Source organism: Manacus candei, unplaced genomic scaffold (genome assembly GCF_025592945.1).
Source record: "Manacus candei isolate 608988 ecotype Guabito, Panama unplaced genomic scaffold, ASM2559294v1 h1tg000045l, whole genome shotgun sequence".
NCBI lineage: Eukaryota > Metazoa > Chordata > Aves > Passeriformes > Pipridae > Manacus > Manacus candei.
The window spans coordinates 6,168,038-6,188,305 of NW_026138093.1; the positions used below are offsets into that span (position 1 = coordinate 6,168,038).

Consider the following 20,268-nt stretch of genomic DNA (forward strand, 5'->3'; position numbering starts at 1 on the left):
AGTTGTTGCTCTCCTGTGCAAAAGGTCTATGAGGGTCATGCAGTTACACTGAGCTGGATCCTGCATCCCATTAGGGTTTGTTAGGATACTGTGGGGTTGTTTGTTGAGTGATCTGGCACATCCCAACCTTCTGGAGGGGGGGCTTCAAAACTAAATTCAGCCTATGATTCTGTATGGGAGGTACATGGCTTTTGTCTCAGGTTTGATGGGGTAGATCATTACAGCAGCTAAATGGCCTCTACAGGTCTTGATAATAGGGTTTTTTTCTATTCTTTGTATTTAAGAACAGGAATAATTTATAAAAATAGGTTTTCTCAGGAGAGGGAATTCTGCTGGTTGCAGCTGCTGCTGTGGCTGCATTTAGTCTTCACTTCTGGGTTATCTCTGTATCCAAGCAGGTGCCAGGGGCACTACTAAGTTGTTCCACAACATTGATCCATGCATCTTGCATTATGCTGTGTTTATACTGCTTCTTATCCATGAAGGTTTTTTAGTATGAAATTGTAGAAGTGCTTTTTATCTCACTTTAAAAAAAAAAAAAGCAACACAGTCTCCATGGCAGGATGAGGATCGCTCACCCCAGCAGTCCTGACACCCCATTTTATCAGCTCCACATTACACCACGTAGGGCCAGTACCCAGTATAAGGTGATGCCTGAGTGGCAGCCAAACCCCGCCTGTTCATCACCTGATAGCAACAGTCTGTGCATGCCCTGCTGTAGGGCAAGGGGCCAGCGACCCCTGCCCACAGAATCTTCCTCCCATCATCATCTTTCTCACCCCTATGGATGACCTCTCCCACTGTGTTTCAAGGGTAGATGTATCTATCTTGCAATATGTAGCCAAACCAAGGAAGAACTCAGCTCTGATAATAGGGGATATCAGGCTGACTTGCTAAAAAGCACAATGGACCTTACAATTCGCTTGTGCCATGAAGTTACATTGTACCATACTCTGGCTGGTTTCACATCCTAATATGATTCCTTTCTCACGCCTCTATGCTCCATTGATCATCTAATTCAAAAGTACCCCCCTTACATTTGTTTAAATATAAAATGAACCAAGGACAATTTTTGAGAGCTTTGCATTTAGATTTCATTAGTCTGAAGTAGTAAAATAAATGGTCTTGTGTGTATTTGTCTATATAGAATCATGGACTGGTTTGGGTTGGAAGGGACCTTAAAGGTCTTCTCATTCCACCCCCTGCCATGGGCAGGGACACCTTCCACTAGAGCAGGTTGATCCAAGCTGTCCTTGGACACTTGCAGGGATCCAGGGGCAGCCACAGCTTCTCTGGGAATTCCATCCCTGCCTGTCCCTACCCTTCCAGGGAAGGATTTCTTCCCAGTCTCCCATCTAACCCTGCTCTCTTTTAGTTGAAAAATCATTGCCCCTTGTCCTGTCCCTCCAGGCCCATATCAAAAGTCCCTCTCCCTCCTTTTTAGAAGCCCCCTTCCCTGGTGGGGTGTCTTCAGCTCCTCCCAGGACCTGTGTGTGTCTGTATCTATCTTGTATCTGTCTATATTTATAGACAGGATATATTTTAATACATTTCTATTCATATATTTATACCTAGATATTTATACACTGTAAATATTAATGCACACCTATCTACACAATGATGATAACTTTGTGTCCAGACCTACCCCTTCCATTCTGTAACCTTTTTGGGGTGTTTATTCCTTGGGATTTCCAGGGTCTCACTTTCAGTGGAGCAGATCTTTCCCACCTGGATCTTTGCTGCATCAACTTCAAGGTGGCCAATCTGAGCCACTGCAACCTGGCCCGTGCCAGCCTGTGCTGTGCCAGCCTGGAGAGGGCTGACCTGTTAAGCTGAAGCCTGTGTTTGTACATTTCTATGGCCCAGAAAAGGTCCAGCTGTGGTTTGTCCAACCCTGAGAAGGGCCCACAAGGGCTGCACTGAGTCTGTGACCATCTCAGCCCCAAATCCCCTTGTCCTCCTCCAATTCACACAGCTCTGAGGCAGCACCAGTGTGCAGCTACTGTGTTTCTGACTGGTTTTCCTCACAGAACTCCTTTCTGTGTGTGTTCCAGGTGCCAGCCTGAAAGAAGTGGCCATGGAGGGCAGTCAGATGACAGGAATGAACCTCCGAGTTGCAACGCTGAGAAACGCCAAACTAAAGAACTGTAACCTCAGGGGAGCAACGTTGGCAGGAACTGATTTGGAAGTGAGTTGGGATTCATTTTCCATCCTATTCCTTTCTCTCCTATCGTCAGCTGGTAACTGGGGGGATTGCTGGCTTTTGGCTGACCTCTCCAGCTTCAGAGTACAATGGAGTTCAGGTAAATGGACTTCCAGTAAAGCTTTGAACAGAGTTCTGGGTGCATTCCATTGACACTTCTTTTTCTTTTCCCCTTCCCAATTGTGACCTATCAGGTTGTGACCTCCAGAAAGCCAATTTGAGGGGCTCTGATGTGAAAGGAACCATCTTTGAAGAGATGCTGACCCCCCTGCACATGTCCCAGAGCATCAGACAGGGAAGAGAAGACGTCAAAGAGGAAGGAATCCAAACATTTGTTGTGACTTTCTTCACCTCCTCCCCTACCTGAGTTAGAAGGAATGGCTATTAGACAACTTCCATTTGCAGTAGTGCCTAAGTAGACTCTTTCTGATCACTTTTGGGGAGGGAATTTTTGTTTCAGAGGTGGAAAGAGAGAGTTTCTCCCTTTGTGAAGAGAGTGAGGAAGTGGGCTGGTTCTGAAACCAGAAAGTGGGGCTGGTTTGGTGGGGAGGGTTCGAGACTTTCATTGTTTAGCATTGCCTGACTTTGGAATGCATTTTAATTTCTAAAGCACAATATATGCAATTCTATTTATTAAGTCTGTCGCTGCAATATGAATAGAAAATGTTATTGCTGTATAGTAGCAAACAAAGTTGAGGTTTCCAGGTAGACAAGTGTCTTTACAGTCAGTGTCTTCATTCCTGCAGGGTGTTAATGCCAGGGGTGGTCACACAGTGCCCACAGGATGTGTTCAGGTCTCTGCTGGGGTGGAAACAGTGGGGAACTGTCCTCAGAGGTCCTAAATTGCTGTGGAGTAGTTGGAGGGCAGGGTTAGAGCAGCTTTATCCCCTCAAATGTGCAGAGGAAGCTGCTGCCCCTGCAAGGACCTGCCCAGAGCCCGGATTGAGTTCCCGCTTGGAGATCCCTGGGCAGAAATGGGATGTCTCAGTCAATGCTCTCCAAAGGAGTGTGAAATTGCACTCTCAGTCCCAGCTGGGAAGAAAAATTCCCCTGCTTCCACATGTCCTGAGCACTCCAGACTGGAGTTCCTGTAGCTTTTTCCTTCTTTGTTGGGAATTCAATGGACAGAGGAAAACACAGAAGTGTCCCCAAAGCAGAGAGAAGCTCTGGGGCCACAGCACCTGCTCCCCCCTCTTCTCATCCCTTCAGCAGATGAAGAAATGGCCCTCAATGTTTTCCCTCAATGTACTGTGGAAATAGTCCCTGAAAGCATGGGCATAATCCCATTTGCCAGGCAGATCCACTCTGGGCTGCCTAAAGTTGGTGTAAAAGCATCTTGCCTGGGGCCAAGTGCCCCTTCCACACTTGCTTTAGCTGTGGAAAAAAGCAGGGAAAGCTGTTTTTTGTGTGGGTACCCTTCACATCTCAGTGTTTGTGATCTTGGGAATTCTCTTGGACCTGGAACAATGGCAGATTATCTGTTGTCATGGGATTTGTACCTGGAGATTTTTTTGGTCTTTGTTTAAATCTTCCTTGAAAGTACAACTGATAGAAAACAATGTAAAAAAAAGGAAAAAAAAAAAAGACAAAAAGGCCATACGAAGAAAAAAAGGGAGGAAAAAGAGAAAAAGGAGAAAAAAGAGAAAAAAAAAGACAGAAAAACAGTAAAAAATGAGACCAATAATAAAAAAGAAAGAAACAAGAAAAAAGAGAAAAAAACCACAGAAAAACAGGAAAAAATGAGACAAATAATAAAAAAGAAAGAAACAAGAAAAAAGAGAAAAAAGAAAACGAGAACGAAAAAAGAAAAAAGAGGAAAAAAGGAAGCAGAAAGAAAAAAAGAAAAGGAAAAAAGAAAGAGAAAACAGAAGGAACAGAAAAGACAGGAAAAAAAATAAAACCAAAAAAGTATTATCCTCACTCCGCTCACGTGCAAAGGGCCGCTCTGATCCGCCGCAAGGACTACAACTCCCGTGCCGCCCCGCGCGGCGCGCAGGAGTGACGGCAGACGTAAGGGGGCGTGGCCCCGCGCTGATTGGCTGCGGCGGTGTTCTCTAAAGGCGGTGCGCGCGCAGATCGCCGTGTTGACTTCCGGGAATCGGTGATGGCGGCGGGTCCTGCCTTTGTCTGTGAGAGCTGGCGGGGGGTGCGGGAGAGCGGGGTCTGGGGATCCCCTCGGGGGCTGCGGGGAGCGCGGCTGTGGGGGGAAAGGCTGGAGGGCTCGGGAGGGTTTAGCGCGGGGGTTCGAGGGTTCCCGAGGGTCAGAGCGCAGGGCCTTTGAACCGTCTTGGGGGCCGCGGGACCCGGGGGCCTCCCAAGAACCCGGAAGGGTGATTCGATTGCCGATAAAGTCCCTCGGAAAAAAAAAATCAGAACCACCCAACGAAAAAAAGAACCCTGAAAAAAGGAAAAGTGAGAAAAAGGTGAAGGAAAAACTGCAAGGGTCAGGATGATTTTATTGCTTTGGTTCGGTTTTTCCTTGTTCTCCTCCTTCTCAGATTCTTTGCTGCCCTCCTTTACAAAAGGTTCTTCTGCTGTTCTGTGGTTTTGTGGTCCGTTAGGGGCTTTTAGGGGTCCCTAAGGAGGTTTTTGAGGGTCTCTGAGGGGATTTGGTTTCCTGAGGGGACTTAGGGAGGTGGTTGAAGGTCCTTGAAGGGGTTTGGGAATCCCTGAGGGAGTTTTGGAGACTCCGAGGGAATTGGGAGGTCATGGGAGGCTTTGGAAAAGTGACTTTGAAGGAGTTTTGTGGGTTTCTAGGAGGGTTTCAGAAGTCCCAGACGGTTTTGAGGGTCCCTGAGGGGGTTTTTGGGGTCCCTGAAAGGGCCTGGGGGGTCCCAAGTGGGTTTTGCAGGTCACTGAGAGGGTTTAGGGGGTCCTGGAGGGGGATGAGGTCTCTGAGGGGATTTGTGGGGTCTTTAAGGAGGTTTTGATGGGTCCAGAGGTGGATTTCTGAGGGGATTTCAGGGGTTTTGAGAGGATTTTATGGGGTCTCTGTGTCGGCAAACCAACCCCAGGGAAAGGGGATCCCAATTCCCCCCCCGAACCGCAGAGACCCCCAAAACTCAGCAGACAGAGACCCCACAGGGAGGGGGGCTGGAGGGTCCCCTAAAGCCCAGCAGTGGGGTTCAGGGGATCTCCCAGCCCTCAGGGGAGGGGTCCTGTGGGTGCCCCCCAAAATACAGGGGGGAGATGTACCACATCTGGGGATCCCAGTGCCCCCAGTATTGCCCAGTGACCTCCCAGTGACCCTCAGTATGGCCCAGTAACCCCCTCAGTGACCAGCCAGTGTGTCCCAGTGACCTCCCACTGCCACCCAGTATGGCCCAGTGATCCCCCAGTATTGCCCAGTAACCTGTCTGTGTCTCCCCTTGTGTCCTGGTAATCCCCCAGTACCTCCCCAGTCCCTCCCAGTGCCCTCCCAGCATCCCTCAGTAACCTTCCAGTCCCTCCCAGTGCCCCCTGGTTCCCCAGTGTGTCCCAGTATCCCCCACTAATCACCCAGTGCCCCCCAAATCCCCTCAGCTGTCCCCAGTGTGTCCCCAGATGCCCTTGGCCTTTCTGTGAGCGTGGGGGGGGCGGTTTTGGGGTCATAGGGTCCAATGGGGGGGCTCCTGGGGTGAGATGGAGGGTTGGGGACATTAGGGATGGGGTTTGGGGACAGTGGGGAGGGGTTTATGGACAGTGGAATTGGGGGTGTCAAGGAGGGAATAATGGCCATGGAGAGGCCCTGGGGATGCTGGAGACACCAGGGTTATCTTGGGGTGTCAAGAGGGGAATTAGGGACACCAAGAGGGTCGTGGGGACACCAAGGGGGATCTCAGGGTTCACCTGCTTGTGGTGCAGCCCCTCCTCTCCCACCCCAGGCTCTATTAACCACTCCCAAATGTTCCCTAACCCCCATTTTCCCTTTAATCCCCTCCACACACAGATCCCTTTGACCCCCAATGCCTCCAAGACCCCCAAATCCCCACCCAAACTCCCCAGATCCCCCCAAATCTCCCACAGCCCCCCCTCAAATCCCTTCCAACACCCCCAGAGAAGGATCACCCACACCCTGGGACAGGAACACAGTGGGCTGTACTGGGGGCACTGGGCTGTACTGGGAGGGCACTGGGGGGGTGTGCTCAGATGTCTCAGGACAAGGTGGCCCAGCTCCAGGAGAGATCCCGGGAGCAGTGAGGAGGTACTGGTCTGTGCTGGTCTGTGCTGGTCTGCACTGGTCTGTACTGGTTTGTACCCCCAATCCCCCCAGGCCCCTGAGTTGGTCCTGCTGCCCCTTGAGTATTTCCAGATCTTGCAGAACCAGGCATTTCATCAGCAAATGTGCAGGTGACACCAAGCTGGGGGTGTGTTGATGTGCTGGAAGGCAGGAGGGCTCTGGAGAACAAGTGGTGTGAGGAGAGGCTGAGGGAGCTGGGGGTGTTGAGGCTGGAGAAGAGGAGGCTCAGGGGAGACCTCCTGACTGTCTGCAAGTCCCTGCCAGGAGGTTGGAGCCAGGTGGGGATGGGGCTGTTCTGCCAGGAAGCAGCAGTAGGACAAGAGGGCTGGGTCTGGAGCTGTGCCAGGGGAGGTTTAGGTTGGATATTGGGAAGCAATTTTTTGCTGAGAGAGTAATCAGACCTTGGAATGGGCTGGGCAGGGAGGGGGTGGAGTCAGCGTCCCTGGAGGTGTTGAAGGTGAGAGTGGATGTGGCATCAGTGCCATGGTCTGGGAAGCACAACGGGGTTGGATCAGGGGTTGGACTTGATGATCTCGGAGGTCTTTTCCAACGTGTCTGATTCTGTGATTCTGTGATTGCCATTCCTATGGCAGCACATGCTTGAGGCTCCATCCCCAGGGTGATAGAGATGTCTGTCCATGTCGATCTCCAAGGTTAGTCTGTAAATGTGTGGTGTTAGAAAAGCAGGCTGAGTTGTGGGCTGGTTGTAGAAGGAGAAAGAAGCCCAGAGGCCAGTGCAAGCAGGCAGCCCTGAGCTTGCACCTGATGTCCCCTCCCTGCAGGTTCCTGTCCTTGAGCCCAGGCCCTGAGGTGAGGCTGAGAAGTGGCGCGGAGGTGAGCCCAGAGCTGTCCCTGAGGTGAGGCTGAGAATAAGTGCAAGGCAGAGGTGCTGCTGAGGAAGGAGAGCCCTGTGGTGGGGAAGACAAGAAGCCGTGAGAGCCCCGAGCAGGTGCTGTGTCCATCCCCTGTGTGCCAGGTGAGCTGGGGCTTTGCTGCAGAGCTGCGGGCGCTGATTTGAGCGTCTCCAAGTGCTGAGATGGTGGGCACCCAGGAACACAAACTGTGCCTGGCCACGGAGCCTGCAAGGAGGAGCAGAGACAGCCCTGGCAGTGTGGGGGGCCAGGTTGTCCCTGTGCCTTCCCCTGCAGGCCCTGGCTGTCCCTGCTGGGCCCCTGTCCATCCCCATCAGGTCCCTGCCTGTGCCCCCGGGCTGAGCTCCCCCCAGGAAGTGCCGTGGAGCTGAAGCTGCTGCCATCCCCCCCTGCAGCCGCTGCCCCAGCCAAGGGAGCAGCAAAGGCAGGGCCAGGAGCAGAGGCAGCAGCAGGGGAGCCCTGGGGGGCCGGGAAGCTCTTGTGTGGGTCAGGAAAGAGGCGCTGGGCACGAGGCCGGGGCTGTGCTGAGCAGGCCCAGCCCTCACATCCCCCCAGCCAACGCCGGCTGCCCGGGGGGCTTGGGAGGGACCCCCAGCCCGTGTGCCCCACACTGAGCTGGCAGAGAGAGAGCCAAGGGACAGGGCCACAGGCAGGGCCACGGGTGAGGGACAGGCAGGGCCATTGCAGGGCCACGGTGAGGGCACAGCCTGTGGCAGCAGAGCTGCCCAGGGCCGGGGGCAGCCGGGGTTGTTGGTACCAGCCAGTGGTGGGGCCGAGCAGAGCACGAGGCCTCTTGCAGAGCCCTGGAGCAGCCTCCCACTTGCCAGCCCTGCCCTGGTGGGGTGACACTGTCCCCTCCCTACAAGACAGTCTCCCTGAAATTTTCAGGGGGACCTTTTGTGTCTATTCCTGGTTGCTGATTCCTTCTGGGGACCTGAGGGAGCCTCTTCAATCCCATCCATGGGGCACAATCTCCTCTCCAGAGCTTGACTCCTTGTAGACTTTGAAGTGAAATCTGTGCTGGCAGCTGCATCCTGAGCCCAAAGGCAGTTTGAGTCCCTGAGTGCTGATCCATCCTGGGGACCCAAGGGATCCTCTGCCATTCCATCTGTGCAGCAGGAGTCACGCTCCTGCCCTTGACTCCATGCAGAGGAACGAGTTCCATCTTTCTGTTTGGGAGAAGCCAGATGCTGCCCCTGGGCCATCAGAAGTGGTGCTGAAGCCTCTTTCAGCCCAGCCCCGGGTGCAGTTTTCTCATCCCCTCACTGAGTGCCCGCTGCCCCAGCCGGCACTGACCAACCAGGGTGTTTGGCACACTTGGTTTGGTGGTTTGGAGAAACAGCCTTGAACTGGCAGGGGGCCAGAGAACCTCCAGTAACAGCCCTGGAGAGTTTTAAATGATACTACATTAATACAGCTTTTGATTAGAATATAACAACTCAATCAAGTGCTCATGAAATGACCTCACTTCCATCATCCTCCCAATTAAACACATTTTTTTGGGCTGAATCTACCTAAATCTCAGTGGTTTGGGTTTTTCTGGACTGAATCTTGGTGTTTTGGAGGTATTTATGGTCACAGGATGCCCAGTGAGTTCTAGAAATGGACTTGGGCAAGAGGAACCCCCAAGCCAACGCACTCAGCCCTTGTTTTCCCCCCCATCAGGATTTGTCCTTCCCAAAGCTTGGTCGGATGGAGGAGGAGGCTGCAAGGAAGAGGAAGATGCCTTGGGCCCCCCAGGCAGGTGAGGAGGAAGTCAGTGTCCCTTTGGGCGGGTGTTGTGCTGGCTCTGTCAGCCCAGCATGGCCCCGGCTGCAGGACAACCCCGCTGGCGCCGCCGTCCTGCCGGGGCCGGAGTTGGGGGGATGTCCTTGGCCTTCCCTGTGGGCCGGAGGCAAATCCCCTGCCTGTCCTTCTTGCTTCCTGCCCCAGGCCCCGAGCTGAGGAGGGAGAGCGTGGAGGACAAATCCCCCCGTGAGACCCTGGTGGGAGAGGCCGTTTTGAAGGGCTCCCCGGCGCAGGAAGGCAGCAGGGAGGAAAAGGGCCGGAGATCCCCCCGCAGGAGGGGCTCCAAAGCCAGCCCAGGGTGCTCTGAGGAGGAAAGAGCCAGCCTGTGCCGGGAAGGTGGCAGGAGCTTGAGCAGGAACTCCAAGGTCGTGGTCCCAAGGCAACATCCCACTAGAAAGAAGCCCTTCCAGTGCTTGGAATGTGGGAAGAGTTTCAGGAACAGCTTCCACCTGATCCGGCACCAGCACATCCACACAGGGAAACGGCCCTACATGTGTAGGGAATGTGGGAAGAGCTTCAGAGACAACTCTGATCTCCTCAGCCACCAGCGCATCCACAGTGGGGAACGACCCTACACATGTGAGGAATGTGGGAAGAGCTCCAACCTCCGCACCCACCAGCACATCCACACTGGGGAACAGCCCTACAAGTGCTCAGAATGTGGGAAGAGGTTTCAGACCAGCTCACATCTCCTCGTGCACCAGCGGACGCACACGGATGAGAGGCCCTTCCGCTGCACCGACTGCGGGAAGGGTTTCAAACAGAATGGCAACCTCGTCACCCACCGGCGCATCCACACCGGGGAGAGGCCCTACAAGTGTGGGGAGTGTGGGAAGAGCTTCACTCAGAGGTCTACCTTGAACAGACACCAACAGACCCACCAGTAAGGGAAGCCCTACAATTGCCCCGACTGTGGGAAGAGCTTCAGCTGCTGCTTCCACCCTGAATAAACCCCCTGATGTTGAGGCAACCCCTGGAGTCCAGTGACTGTCAGTCCATCCCTTTCAACCCCTTTCACAGGGGCAGGTTCTTCCAACAGAACCCTTCTTGAGGGTGTGTGGAGTTTCCTGCCTTGGCTGGGGCCCCACCAAGGTCACTGCTGGAGGGGGAGTTACATCCATCTCAAATTAAGAACTATTGCTTTTAAGCCAACTTTAGTAGAATTTCTTCAACAATTTCTTTAGGGTAGAACACTGTCTTATCTTATCCTGTACTCCTGGTAGTTTTAGTGTTTGTATTGTGCAGTAAATAATTCTGATGAAGATCCTTTGTTTGATCATTTGGAACCCTAAATAAATTCCTTTTTATCAATAGATCTGATTTGCCATCGTTAAAAGCTGGGGGACAAAAGTGGTTCAGTCACACCTCTGTAATTTCTCTAAACTGAAACTGTTGGCATAATCCAACTCTGAGATTGGATTCAGCAGCCCCCAGCACCTCACAGTAAGTTGGGAGCTCAGGGGGGGCACCCCCTCTTTTCCAACCCCTCCTGTGCCCAAAGACCCCCATGGGGCCATCGGACCTACCAGACAATCCCCCCTTTTCTACCCTTCTCCCTGTTCCTCCCACTTTCCCATTGTTCCCTCAATCCCCAGTTCCCCCCCCCAAGAAAGTTTTGGGGTCCCAAACACTACTTTTTGCCTCCTCTCTTGTGGATGCTGAGGGAGAAAATGAGGCTGCACACACAGAGTTCCATTGCGGGACTTGTCCGCCGACATTTTTCCGTGTCCCCTTTTATTCCTCTTCTCTCATGAGCAGCACCCCGTGTTTGTCTTTTAGTCCACCAGAATTCCCAGCATGGCCCCAAAGCAGTGCCCTGATCCCACACATTCCCCTCCCCTCATGTGCTGGCTGTGTTCAGCCACCAGAGAAAAACACAGGCTGGTCATGCAGGCTGGTTAAAGAGCATTTCCACTTGGAGAAACAACCTTCTCTCTCTCCAAGCACTCAGCCAAGGTCCATCCTCCCTTTGCATTCCCATGAACTCAGGGCAGGTGCAGAGTGACTCCGCTTGGTCCCACCTCTGCCCCTGTTTTGTTTGGACACGCAGAGTTCACGGCCAAGAGGGCCAGGACCCGGGCTCCTTGTCTTGGGGCTTGTCCCATGTACTTCCTGAGGACTTGGAATATTGAAACCAGGCAGATTCTGAACCCCTGCTCCTGATGCTGCCACAGTGCCCACACACTGGCCCTGCAGGCATGGCCTGCACTGAATGGCCAGTGCAGCAGGAGCTGTGGCTGCGGCAGCTGCCGGGATTGCTGCAGAGATGATCCAAGCAATCAGCCACCCACTGAGGATTTCTGCATTTCACAGTTTCCTTAATTCACTGTATCCTGCCTCATCCTCCCAGCTTCTGCTTAGGTTCCCTGGGAGCCACAGTCTGGCTCTTCTGCCCATGGGAATTATTAATGATCAATGGAGGGTAGATACATTTTGATCTGTGCTACAACTAAAATAACAAGGATTACTCACAGGGATGTTAAAGGCATTGTCAGTCACATGAATCACAATGTCAGGTGCAGCCAAGAAGGCATCTGAGTGACAGGGACACACCATGGCTGAGTCATTAAGCCAGTCAGAAAGAGTTAGTAGAGACAGTGAATTCCCCCTAGAACAGTGTCTTCCCGATGGGACATCCGGGCAGGGCTTGCTCTGCTCAGCATTCCCTGCCTACTCCCGGGATTCTTGAGGGACAGCCTGGTAAGTCCTGGCCGAAGGAGACCTGCCATCACCCTAAGTCCTGGCAAGGCTGCTGCCCGTCTCCTGCCCCAAAGAACTGTGCCCCTGGGGGACTTCTCTGCCAAAGGGCAGCCAAAGCCAAGGGGCACTGAGGTCTGCCCTCTTGCAGGCGGCTGTTGTGAGCAGCAGCTGGAGCAATTGGTGGCAAGACTTGGCATCTGTCAGAAGGCAGAAGCTGTTGCTCCTTCCTGGCATGATTTTGGGGTGGAAGTGATTAACAGCAGCACAAAACCCCCATCAGCTCCATCCCTGAAGATCCACCACACGAGGCCCTGTATTGCTTCAGCTTCTGCTCCTTCCTTTGTTGCCCTCAAGTGCTGGACATAGAGTTTAGAAGCCCATGCCCGTGTTTTGAAGGTGCCTGCGTGGAGGAGAGGTTGAGCAGCTGCAGCCCGAGGCTGGTGTCCCAGCAGAGTCTCTGAGGATAGCACCAGTGGCGCTGGCTGGGGACACCTGAGTGTGGAAGGTGTGTCCAGCCTCAAGCAGGGCCACTGAAGTCAGTCAGGATGTCAGGCTGCAGCTGGAGCTGCCAAGGGTTGCTGTGAGGCTGGGGAGTCACTGGAAAGCTGTGGTGGCCACTTGCCCTGAAGCCTTTTGCCAAAGCGGATGCAACTGTGCCCACAGTCTGCCCATTTTTGGTGTCCTGGCGGGTGTGGGTGCCTGGGTGAGGAGGCCCAGGCGTTGTGGGTGCTGCTGCTCCTGGGCAGCCTCTGGTGCTGTTGTCTGTGGGGCGGAGCCGCTTGGGCAGCAGCGAGTGCACAGGCCTGCCCGAGGAGCCCAGCGCCCTGCCCGTGGTGGCAGCAGCTCTGTGGGCCCAGAGCTCTGGCTCAGAGGGGTGTTGGCCACAGCCCCTTGGCCTGGGCAGCCGTGGGGGCCCAGGCTGGCCACCAGCCCTGCCTGTGCCACTACCCCTCGCTGGCAGCACCCGGCAGACGTGCCCCGGCAGGGCCCCCTTGCCCTCCTTGTCCCCAGCCAGGCCAGCCTGGCCACCTTGGGGGTGTGCCCACCCTGCTGCTGAGGCCTGGCCTCCAGGGCTTCTGCCACAGGGCTGGGAGAGGCCTCGGGAAAGCACCAGAGCAGCTGGCTGGCAGGGAAGGAGGTGGCTGCCTGGGGGCTGCTTATGGCCTCTGCCCCCCAAGTCCTGGGGGCTTTTCCCTCCACCCTGCCCCTCGGGGCCTGCTCCCAGTATGTCCCCTTGCAGCCTTCTGCCACCCACCCCCTCACAGATTCCCCTCAAGGCTTCCTGCTCCCTTGTCCCATCAGGGCCTCCACAGCACCTCACCCCTTCCTGGCCTCCCAGCGCCCCCTCCCCTGCTGGTCTTTTGCTGTCACGCTGCACAGCGGGGCAAGTGTTGCTGAGCATGGGGAGCCCTTTTCTCCTCTTCCCCAAGGCCCTGTGCACACTGGGCACCAAAAAAACCTCCTGGGCTTCTGTGTGTGATAACATGGATGTAATATTCCCATGCTGGGCTCATAGGAGGTGCTTGCAGGGAAGAGGCATCTTCCCCACAGGCTCAGGTGGCCCCAGGAGATGGAGCTTCCTGCATCAGTTCCCCACAGAGCTGCAGCAGCACAGGCAGACACTGCCCTGTGGAAAAGGCCGGGTCTTCCACGCCCTGCACAGCCAGTCTTGGAGCTGCTGGAATCTGCAGTAGGGAGCCATCTGTACTGCTCTCAGCACGTAGCAGTGTTGAATTGCCAGGCCTGCCACGGCGAGTCTGATGTCTTCTGTCATGTCTCTACAGGCTGGAAGAGGCAGCAACGGAGACTACCAGAATGGGAAGAATGAAGTTCTCCGTACAGCTCTGATGATGTGGAGCGTTTGACAGGCCAGGTCTGAGATGGCAGGGTTGTCATCAGTGATGCCTTGAAGGGCTGAAAGAGAAAGGAAGAGAGCCAAGGTGAGAGGCCAGGGGTGTGGGGACGTGAGGAGTCCCTCCTGCCAGGGCCATCCCAGCCAGCTCTTGCCATGGCCAGGAGGGAACAGGGCCCAAGGGGATCAGCTGGAAGGTGCCCTCGCTCACCCTGGCAGATGAGCTGCAGCTCTGGCTGCTCCTGCTTCATGGACCTGGCGGCGATCCCTGGGAACACAGAGCCTGTCAGGCCCCAGAGGCACAGGTCCCCCGCAGCGGCGCTGCCAGCCCGGCCACACGGCCTCCTGCCCTGGCAGGGCTGAGCCCGGGGCCTTCCTGCATGGGGACGCCCCAGGGCTGGGCTGGCACAGGGCGGCAGCAGGCACCAGGCCACTCGGGGCTCCACATGCCCTGGGCTGCATCCTGCTGCCGCTGCAGCAGCCGGGGCTGGGGCCGAGCTGCAGCGGGGTGGGGAGGGACCCCGGCCTTGTGGCTCACCCAGAAACTTGATGGCCAGCTTTCGCAGGGGCTCCTCTGGGCTCTCCAGGAACGGCAGGGCCTGGCGCACGTACTGGCCCACTCGGCTCCTGTCCTTTTCCAGCTGCAAAGAGCGCCAGGGCAGAGAGGGAAGGCTCGGCTCAGGCTCTGCCCCTTGGCTGGGCACTCCCTGCCCCCAGCACGGGGCTCCCCTGCCCACAGAGCCCTGAGGCCTGGCCAGCAACTGCTGGGGCCGGGCTTTGGGGGGAGCAGAGGGCTGGGTGCTCCTGGGGAGCCGTGGGGCGGCCCTACCCCACAGCCCAGCTGGACCGGGGCTCCATGGCAGCCTGGCTGCGGGGCAGGGGAGCTTGGAAAAGAGCCCGCATGCCCCAGGGAAGGGAGCAGTGTGTGGGGCACAGGCTGGTGTCTGTGGGTGCAGCAGTGGACACAGGCACCCTGCCAGCCCCACACATTGGGCATCAGGGGCTGGGGCTTTGGGGCCGTCCTTACCAGGCACTCGGGAAACCTCCACGGCTGCTCCATGGTCACCAAGTCCTCAAGATCTCTCCACTTCAGGAACCTGGCTGCACCAAACAGTGCTCTCCAAGAGGCCTGCACAGCAACAGAGAGCGGGCCATGGCACCGCAGCCCAGGGCACAGCACCCACATCCCTGTGCCAAGGCCAGGAGGAGGCTGCAGGCGACCATGGGCCAGGGCAGGAGGCACAGCAGCCTCCTGCCATGGGGACACCAGAGCCCACGAGTCCTCACCTCTGCCACACGCTGGTTCTCATTGTGCCAGTTGAAGTAGAATGGCACCAGACTCAGGTACACGTGTGGCTTTAGGCTCTTGCTCCTCTCTGTCGCCTCCATCAGCTCCCAGAAGAGGAGCATGGAGAGCTGCTGCAGCTGGCTGTGCTCCTGGTGCAAAGGAAGAGGAAAAGACCTCAGCACTGGCTTCTCCAGGCCCACCGGGGCACAGGCCTGAAAAGACACTGGGCCCAAAGTTTCCTGGCAGCACTCAGTGCCCACGATGAGGGGCACAGAGCCTTACATTGTCAAAGAGTGGCCGCAGCGCCTCAAGCAACTTCAGGGCAGTAGGGGTGGATATTTTGACGATTTGGAAGTGCAGCACGTTGATGAACGCGGAGAGGGTCATCTGAACTGTGTCTGTGTCTGCATCCTGCAGTAGCTCCAGGAGGCTTTCATTCAGGCTCCGGATGCTCTTAGCCTGTGTGGAACACAATGCTGTGGTGCAGCCCCACGCTGCTGCCGCGGGGCCCAGAGGCCAAAGGTGCGTCCCAAAGGAGTCGGGCAGCTGAACGGGGAGGAGGAGAGCTGGGAGCAGCTGCCACAGCTGCCAAAGGCCAGCCAAGGCCAAGCTACTGCCTTGCACAGCCGCACGCTGCCGGCCCGGCTTCAGCCCCTGCCCCCTGCTCACCATTGCGGGATCCCTGCTGAGCACCACCAGGCCTCGGAGCGCCAGGCGACGCCTCTCCGGGCACTGACTGCGCAGGTGCCTGGAAATAATCTGCAGGACGCTGGGCCCACATTGTCTGGGGTTCAGGCAGTGCAGGACCTGAAAGGCAGGGAGCAGTGACGGGGTGCCCGGCCGGCAGGAGCCCAGACCCGCCCGGGGCTGGGCCCAGGCAGCAGCACAGGGTGCAGGCACCGTCCCGGGCGGCTGCGGCTGTGAGAGGGCAGAGAGGGGGAGGCAGCTGGGCCAGGCAGCGCTCGCCATCAGGCTCACCTCCACCAGGAACGCCAGGGCAGGCAGTTCCCACAGGGGCTCTCCCCTGCTGAGCCGCAGGAGCAGGCTGACGGCGATGCTGCGACCAAAGGAGCGGGAGAAACGGCACAGCTCCCTGCAAGGGGGAATAAAGGTGCCAGAGACCCTGAGCCAGGTGGGCAAAGCTCTCCTGGGACTGACTCACACAGGCCTGGTCTTTGGCCACCAGCCCAGGAGAGGACGTGGGCACTTTGGGAGGTGGGTCCTCCTGTGCAGCCGCCCCTCTCCGCCTTTTCCACTCTGCTCAGCCATCCCTGGCTGCCAAGGCCCTCTGGCCCAGCAGCACGGGCACTGTGAGGGGTGGCCTGTGCACAGGGCAGAAATGACCTGTGGGGGTGTGGGGCAGTGGGGAGAAAGGGCTCTCACCTGGCCAGCAGACCCACTGCATAGTGGTGGCTGTCAGCCTTGAGGAGCATGTCCCAGCCACACTTGCGACCGATCACCATCAACACGTCCTCATCCAGCAGCTGGCGCAGCAGGGCTTTAACAGTCTGCACTGCAAACCTGTGTGCAGAGCACAGCCCAGGTCAGGCACAGAGCCCTGGCCCCAGCCCCGAGGGCGTGGCAGGGAGAGGGGACTGGGATGGAGCACCTGTTGGGGTTGGGGGGAAGGCTGCGCTGCTCCCGGCATCGCCTCCAGAAGGTCTCGACCTCCTCTGACATCTCCTCTGTGCTGATGAAAACTTGGAAGAGCAGAGTCAGAAGGAGGCGGGGGAAATTGTCCTTCACTGCACTTGGGCACCAGGAGTGGGACAGCTGGAGGATCTCCCAGAGTGCCACAGTTGCCTGCCAAAGACAAAGCACCCAGAGACAGCTCTCAGGGCCCAGATGTCCATGTGGCAGGGCCCAAGCGTAGCAGGGACAGGCCAGAGGAAACACAGGGGGATCCCCCAGCCTGGTGTCCCTGAACCTGCCCCTAAGGCAGGCCTGCAGCCCAGTGCCTGGGGCAGGGAGAAGCAGTGGTGAGGGAGGATGGAAAGGCATCCCAGAGGCAACCTGGGGCCAAGCAGAGGTCAGCTCAAGAAACTCACAGCCAGGGCAAAGACATCCCTCTCATCCCCATCAGAGGTGCGTCTCCTGTGCGCTGGCCAGTATTCCAGCACACAGAAGAGGATCTGCAGCACCGGCTCCTTAGTCCGTCTGAAGGAGATGAGCGTCTTCCACATGGTGCGAGCAGCTCTGTGGAGTCACAACTCTGGCTCAGGGGGGTCTGGGACACAGCGCTGTGGCCTGGGCAGCTGCGGGGCCCAGGTGACAGAGCCACGGTGCCTTGTGGGGCAGGGAGGCAGGCTGGCCTCAGGATTGGAGGCTGACATGCCAAAGCTGGCCAAGAGAGGAGCTGGAGTGTCTGGGAAGTCTCCATGTCTCTGGCACACCATTTGGGACAGGCTGTCCAGGGGGATGGGGTCTAAAGGCAGGTGAGCCCTCAAGGCAGGTGGGCCCCATACCTGTCACAGGCTGGGGCAGAGCGCAGCAGGGTCACTGCAACATCCGTGGGGTGTGCCTCGGTCAGCAGGACAAGAGTCTTGTCCAGCCTGTGCTCAGCAGACACATTGGACGTGAGCCACTGATGGATGCACCTGACTATGGCCGGCACCTGGAGGGGACACGGGGGACAGTTGGAGAGCTGCCAGAGCCAGTAACTTGCTCAGCTTCCCCCAAGAATTGCTCCCCTTGCCACCACACTCTGCTGGTCTCAAAGGCTGAGGGGACCCAGAGCAGCCGACGTGAGGGGCCACAGCATCCCTGGGGGACTGGAGCCCTGGCCACAGGCTGCTTACTTGCTTTGCTTTGTAGACACTGTTCTGCACAAGCAAATCCAGCAGGGCAGCGCTGGTCTGGGCATTGAAGAGGTCCAAGTTTGCCGTGTCCCCAGTGGCCATGAAAGTGGCCTCTTCGTGCCAAATGCACCTGATGAATCTGCAAACCAGCTACAGGAGAAAGGCAAGGAAGAGAGAGGGATGTCCCCTGGAGGGCCGCGACAGCGGTGCTGGGCTGAGCAGTGAGAGCAGGCCCAACCCAGGCGGGGATGGCTGCAGGTACCTGTGCTGCCCTGCGGAAGCGGCCACGGGCACGGAGCTGCTCTTCTGTCCGCTCCTGGCCTGCATCTGGCAAAGAGCGAGCGCGCTCAGAGCTGAGGGTGTGTGGGAGAGGCCGGAGAACACAGCCCAGGCCTGGGCTCCAGGAGCAGGCAGGGCCAGCCTCGGGATGCCCAGTGGATGGAGCACGGCTGCCAGGAGATCAGCCCCAGCCCCTCTGCCCCCCTCCCTTTCCCTGGGCATGTCCAGATGGGATGGGACAGGATGAGGCCAAGGGGGCTGCAGCCACCAGCCCTGTGGCCCAGCTCCAGCACTCACCCTCCTGCGGGGGCTGCACCTGCTGCACCTCTTCAGGCTGCTGTGTTGGAGCAGCCCCAGGGCTTTCCTCCTTCTCCTCCTCCTTCACCCAGGCCAGCTTGGGCACCGTGGGGGGTCTCTGCTGCATGTCTCTGTCTGGCGTTATGGACACCTGCAGCAGAGATGCCATGGAAAAGCTTTGGCTCCTCAAGTCCTGCAGTCGTGCCTTGAAGGCAGCTGCAAGAGAGAAGCCTGGGAAATGCCTCGCCTCATCCAGTCCCACTGTCTGGCCTCGAGGGCACCTGCCCCAGGGACTGGAGATGCCTTGAGCAGCCCCAGGTCCCCAGGTCCCACAGTCTGGCCTGGAAGATGCACAGGGGAGAGGTGGAGAGCTTCCAGAGTTAGATACTTGCCCAGCTTCCCCTGAGAAATGCTTCCCTTCCCAGCACACTGTGCCAGCCTCAAAGGCTGAGGGGGCCCAGCGCACCCAGCTTGGGGGGCCACAGGCTGCTTACTTCAGCAGAGACAGCTCTCTCCTCAAGAAAGTCCAGGCTGGGGGTATCGACCAGGCGCTGAACAGGCGAGGTGTCAGTGCCTGCCACGCCCTCCGTTGTTGTGGCATCGGCCTCCTCCGTGAGACCAGGCAGCACAGAGTCACAGTGTGACACATCATCGGTGGTGTCCCAGTGGGTTGTGTGATCACTGGTTGTGGTGTCACACTGTGCTGGGACAGCAGTCGACGCGGTGCTGACATCAGGCTTTGTCAGCTGGGTCGGGATGGTGTCAGGCTGGGCCTGGACATCAGCTGGTGTGACCCTGGACTTTCTACGCCGACTGCCCATGAATTTCATAAATGTCTGCAGGAGAAAGAAGGGCAGGGAAGAGAGGGATGTCCCCTGGAGGGCTGGGACAGCGGTGCTGGGCTGAGCAGTGAGAGCAGGCCCAGCCAAGGCGGGGATGGCTGCAGGTACCTGTGCTGCCCTGCGGAAGCGGCCACGGGCACGGAGCTGCTCTTCTGTCCGCTCCTGGCCTGCATCTGTCAAAGAGCGAGCGCGCTCAGAGCTGAGGGTGTGCGGGAGAGGCCGGAGAACACAGCCCAGGCCTGGGCTCCAGGAGCAGGCAGGGCCAGCCCCAGGGTGCCCAGTGGATGGAGCATGGCTGCCAGGAGATCAGCCCCAGCCCCTCTGCCCCCCTCCCTTTCCCTGGGTATGTCCAGACGGGATGGGACAGGATGAGGCCAAGGGGGCTGCAGCCACCAGCCCTGTGGCCCAGCTCCAGCACTCACCCTCCTGCGGGGGCTGCACCTGCTGCACCTCTTCAGGCTGCTGTGCTGGAGCAGCTCCAGGGCTTTCCTCCTCCTTCTTCCTCCGGAGCAGCCTGAGCAGGCTGAAGCGTCTCCCTGCCATGCCACAGTCTGGTGTCCAGGGCACCTGCAAGAGAGAAAGAGAACCTCGGAGAAACTCCGGGCCCTAAGTTGCAGAATGGCCTTGAGGCCACCTGCCACAGGGATTGGAGACACCTCGGAGAAGCTCCGGGTCTCCAAGTCCTGCAAAAGGGTCCCAAGGGCACCTGCCACAGGGATTAGAGACACCTCGGAGAAACTCCGGGTCTCCAAGTCCTGTGGAAATGCCTCGAGGTCACCTGAAAGTGAGAAAATCCTCCAAAACGCTCCGGGTCAGCAAGGCACGAGTTGGCTGCGCGGGGGCTCCACACAGCACCGCTCTGTCCCGTCCTGTCCCGTCGCCTGCTCCGAGGAGCACTGTTGACACTGTGGCCGTGTCACCAGCAGCACCTCTGTCACCACGGGTCATAAAGGGCCCTTGGACACCCTGCCCCCTTCCATCCCACCGGCCATGCCCAGCGTGTCACAAAGGGCCCTGGGACACAGTGCCACGTGGCCTGGGGCCTACCCCAGCCCCGCCAACCTGCCCCACCTTGGAGGGAATCCTCTCTCTGAAGTATCTAATCTGGCTGGACCTGAACTGTAGGAACA

The 20,268-nt window shown here is 57.3% G+C and overlaps 1 protein-coding gene, 1 long non-coding RNA gene and 1 pseudogene across 2 annotated transcripts; 2 read left to right on the forward strand and 1 right to left on the reverse strand.

Annotated features, from left to right (window-relative positions):
* Positions 1 to 20,268, forward strand: part of LOC127474811 (zinc finger protein 208-like) — a 1,297,692-nt pseudogene that overhangs the window by 1,179,521 nt on the left and 97,903 nt on the right.
* LOC127474987 (uncharacterized) lies at positions 4,294 to 9,071 on the forward strand. Its single transcript, XR_007906059.1, has 3 exons — positions 4,294 to 4,332; positions 7,205 to 7,398; positions 8,960 to 9,071. It is a non-coding gene; the product is annotated as an uncharacterized LOC127474987 (long non-coding RNA).
* Positions 16,101 to 18,863, reverse strand: LOC127474900 (maestro heat-like repeat-containing protein family member 7). The gene is made up of 8 exons (XM_051796222.1): positions 18,791 to 18,863; positions 18,297 to 18,447; positions 17,983 to 18,047; positions 17,721 to 17,870; positions 17,388 to 17,536; positions 16,971 to 17,118; positions 16,532 to 16,725; positions 16,101 to 16,443 (listed from the first exon to the last, which is right to left on the reverse strand). The coding sequence occupies exons 2-8, from the start codon at positions 18,421 to 18,423 to the stop codon at positions 16,302 to 16,304; spliced, it is 975 nt and encodes a 324-aa protein (XP_051652182.1). The 5' UTR covers positions 18,424 to 18,447; positions 18,791 to 18,863; the 3' UTR covers positions 16,101 to 16,301.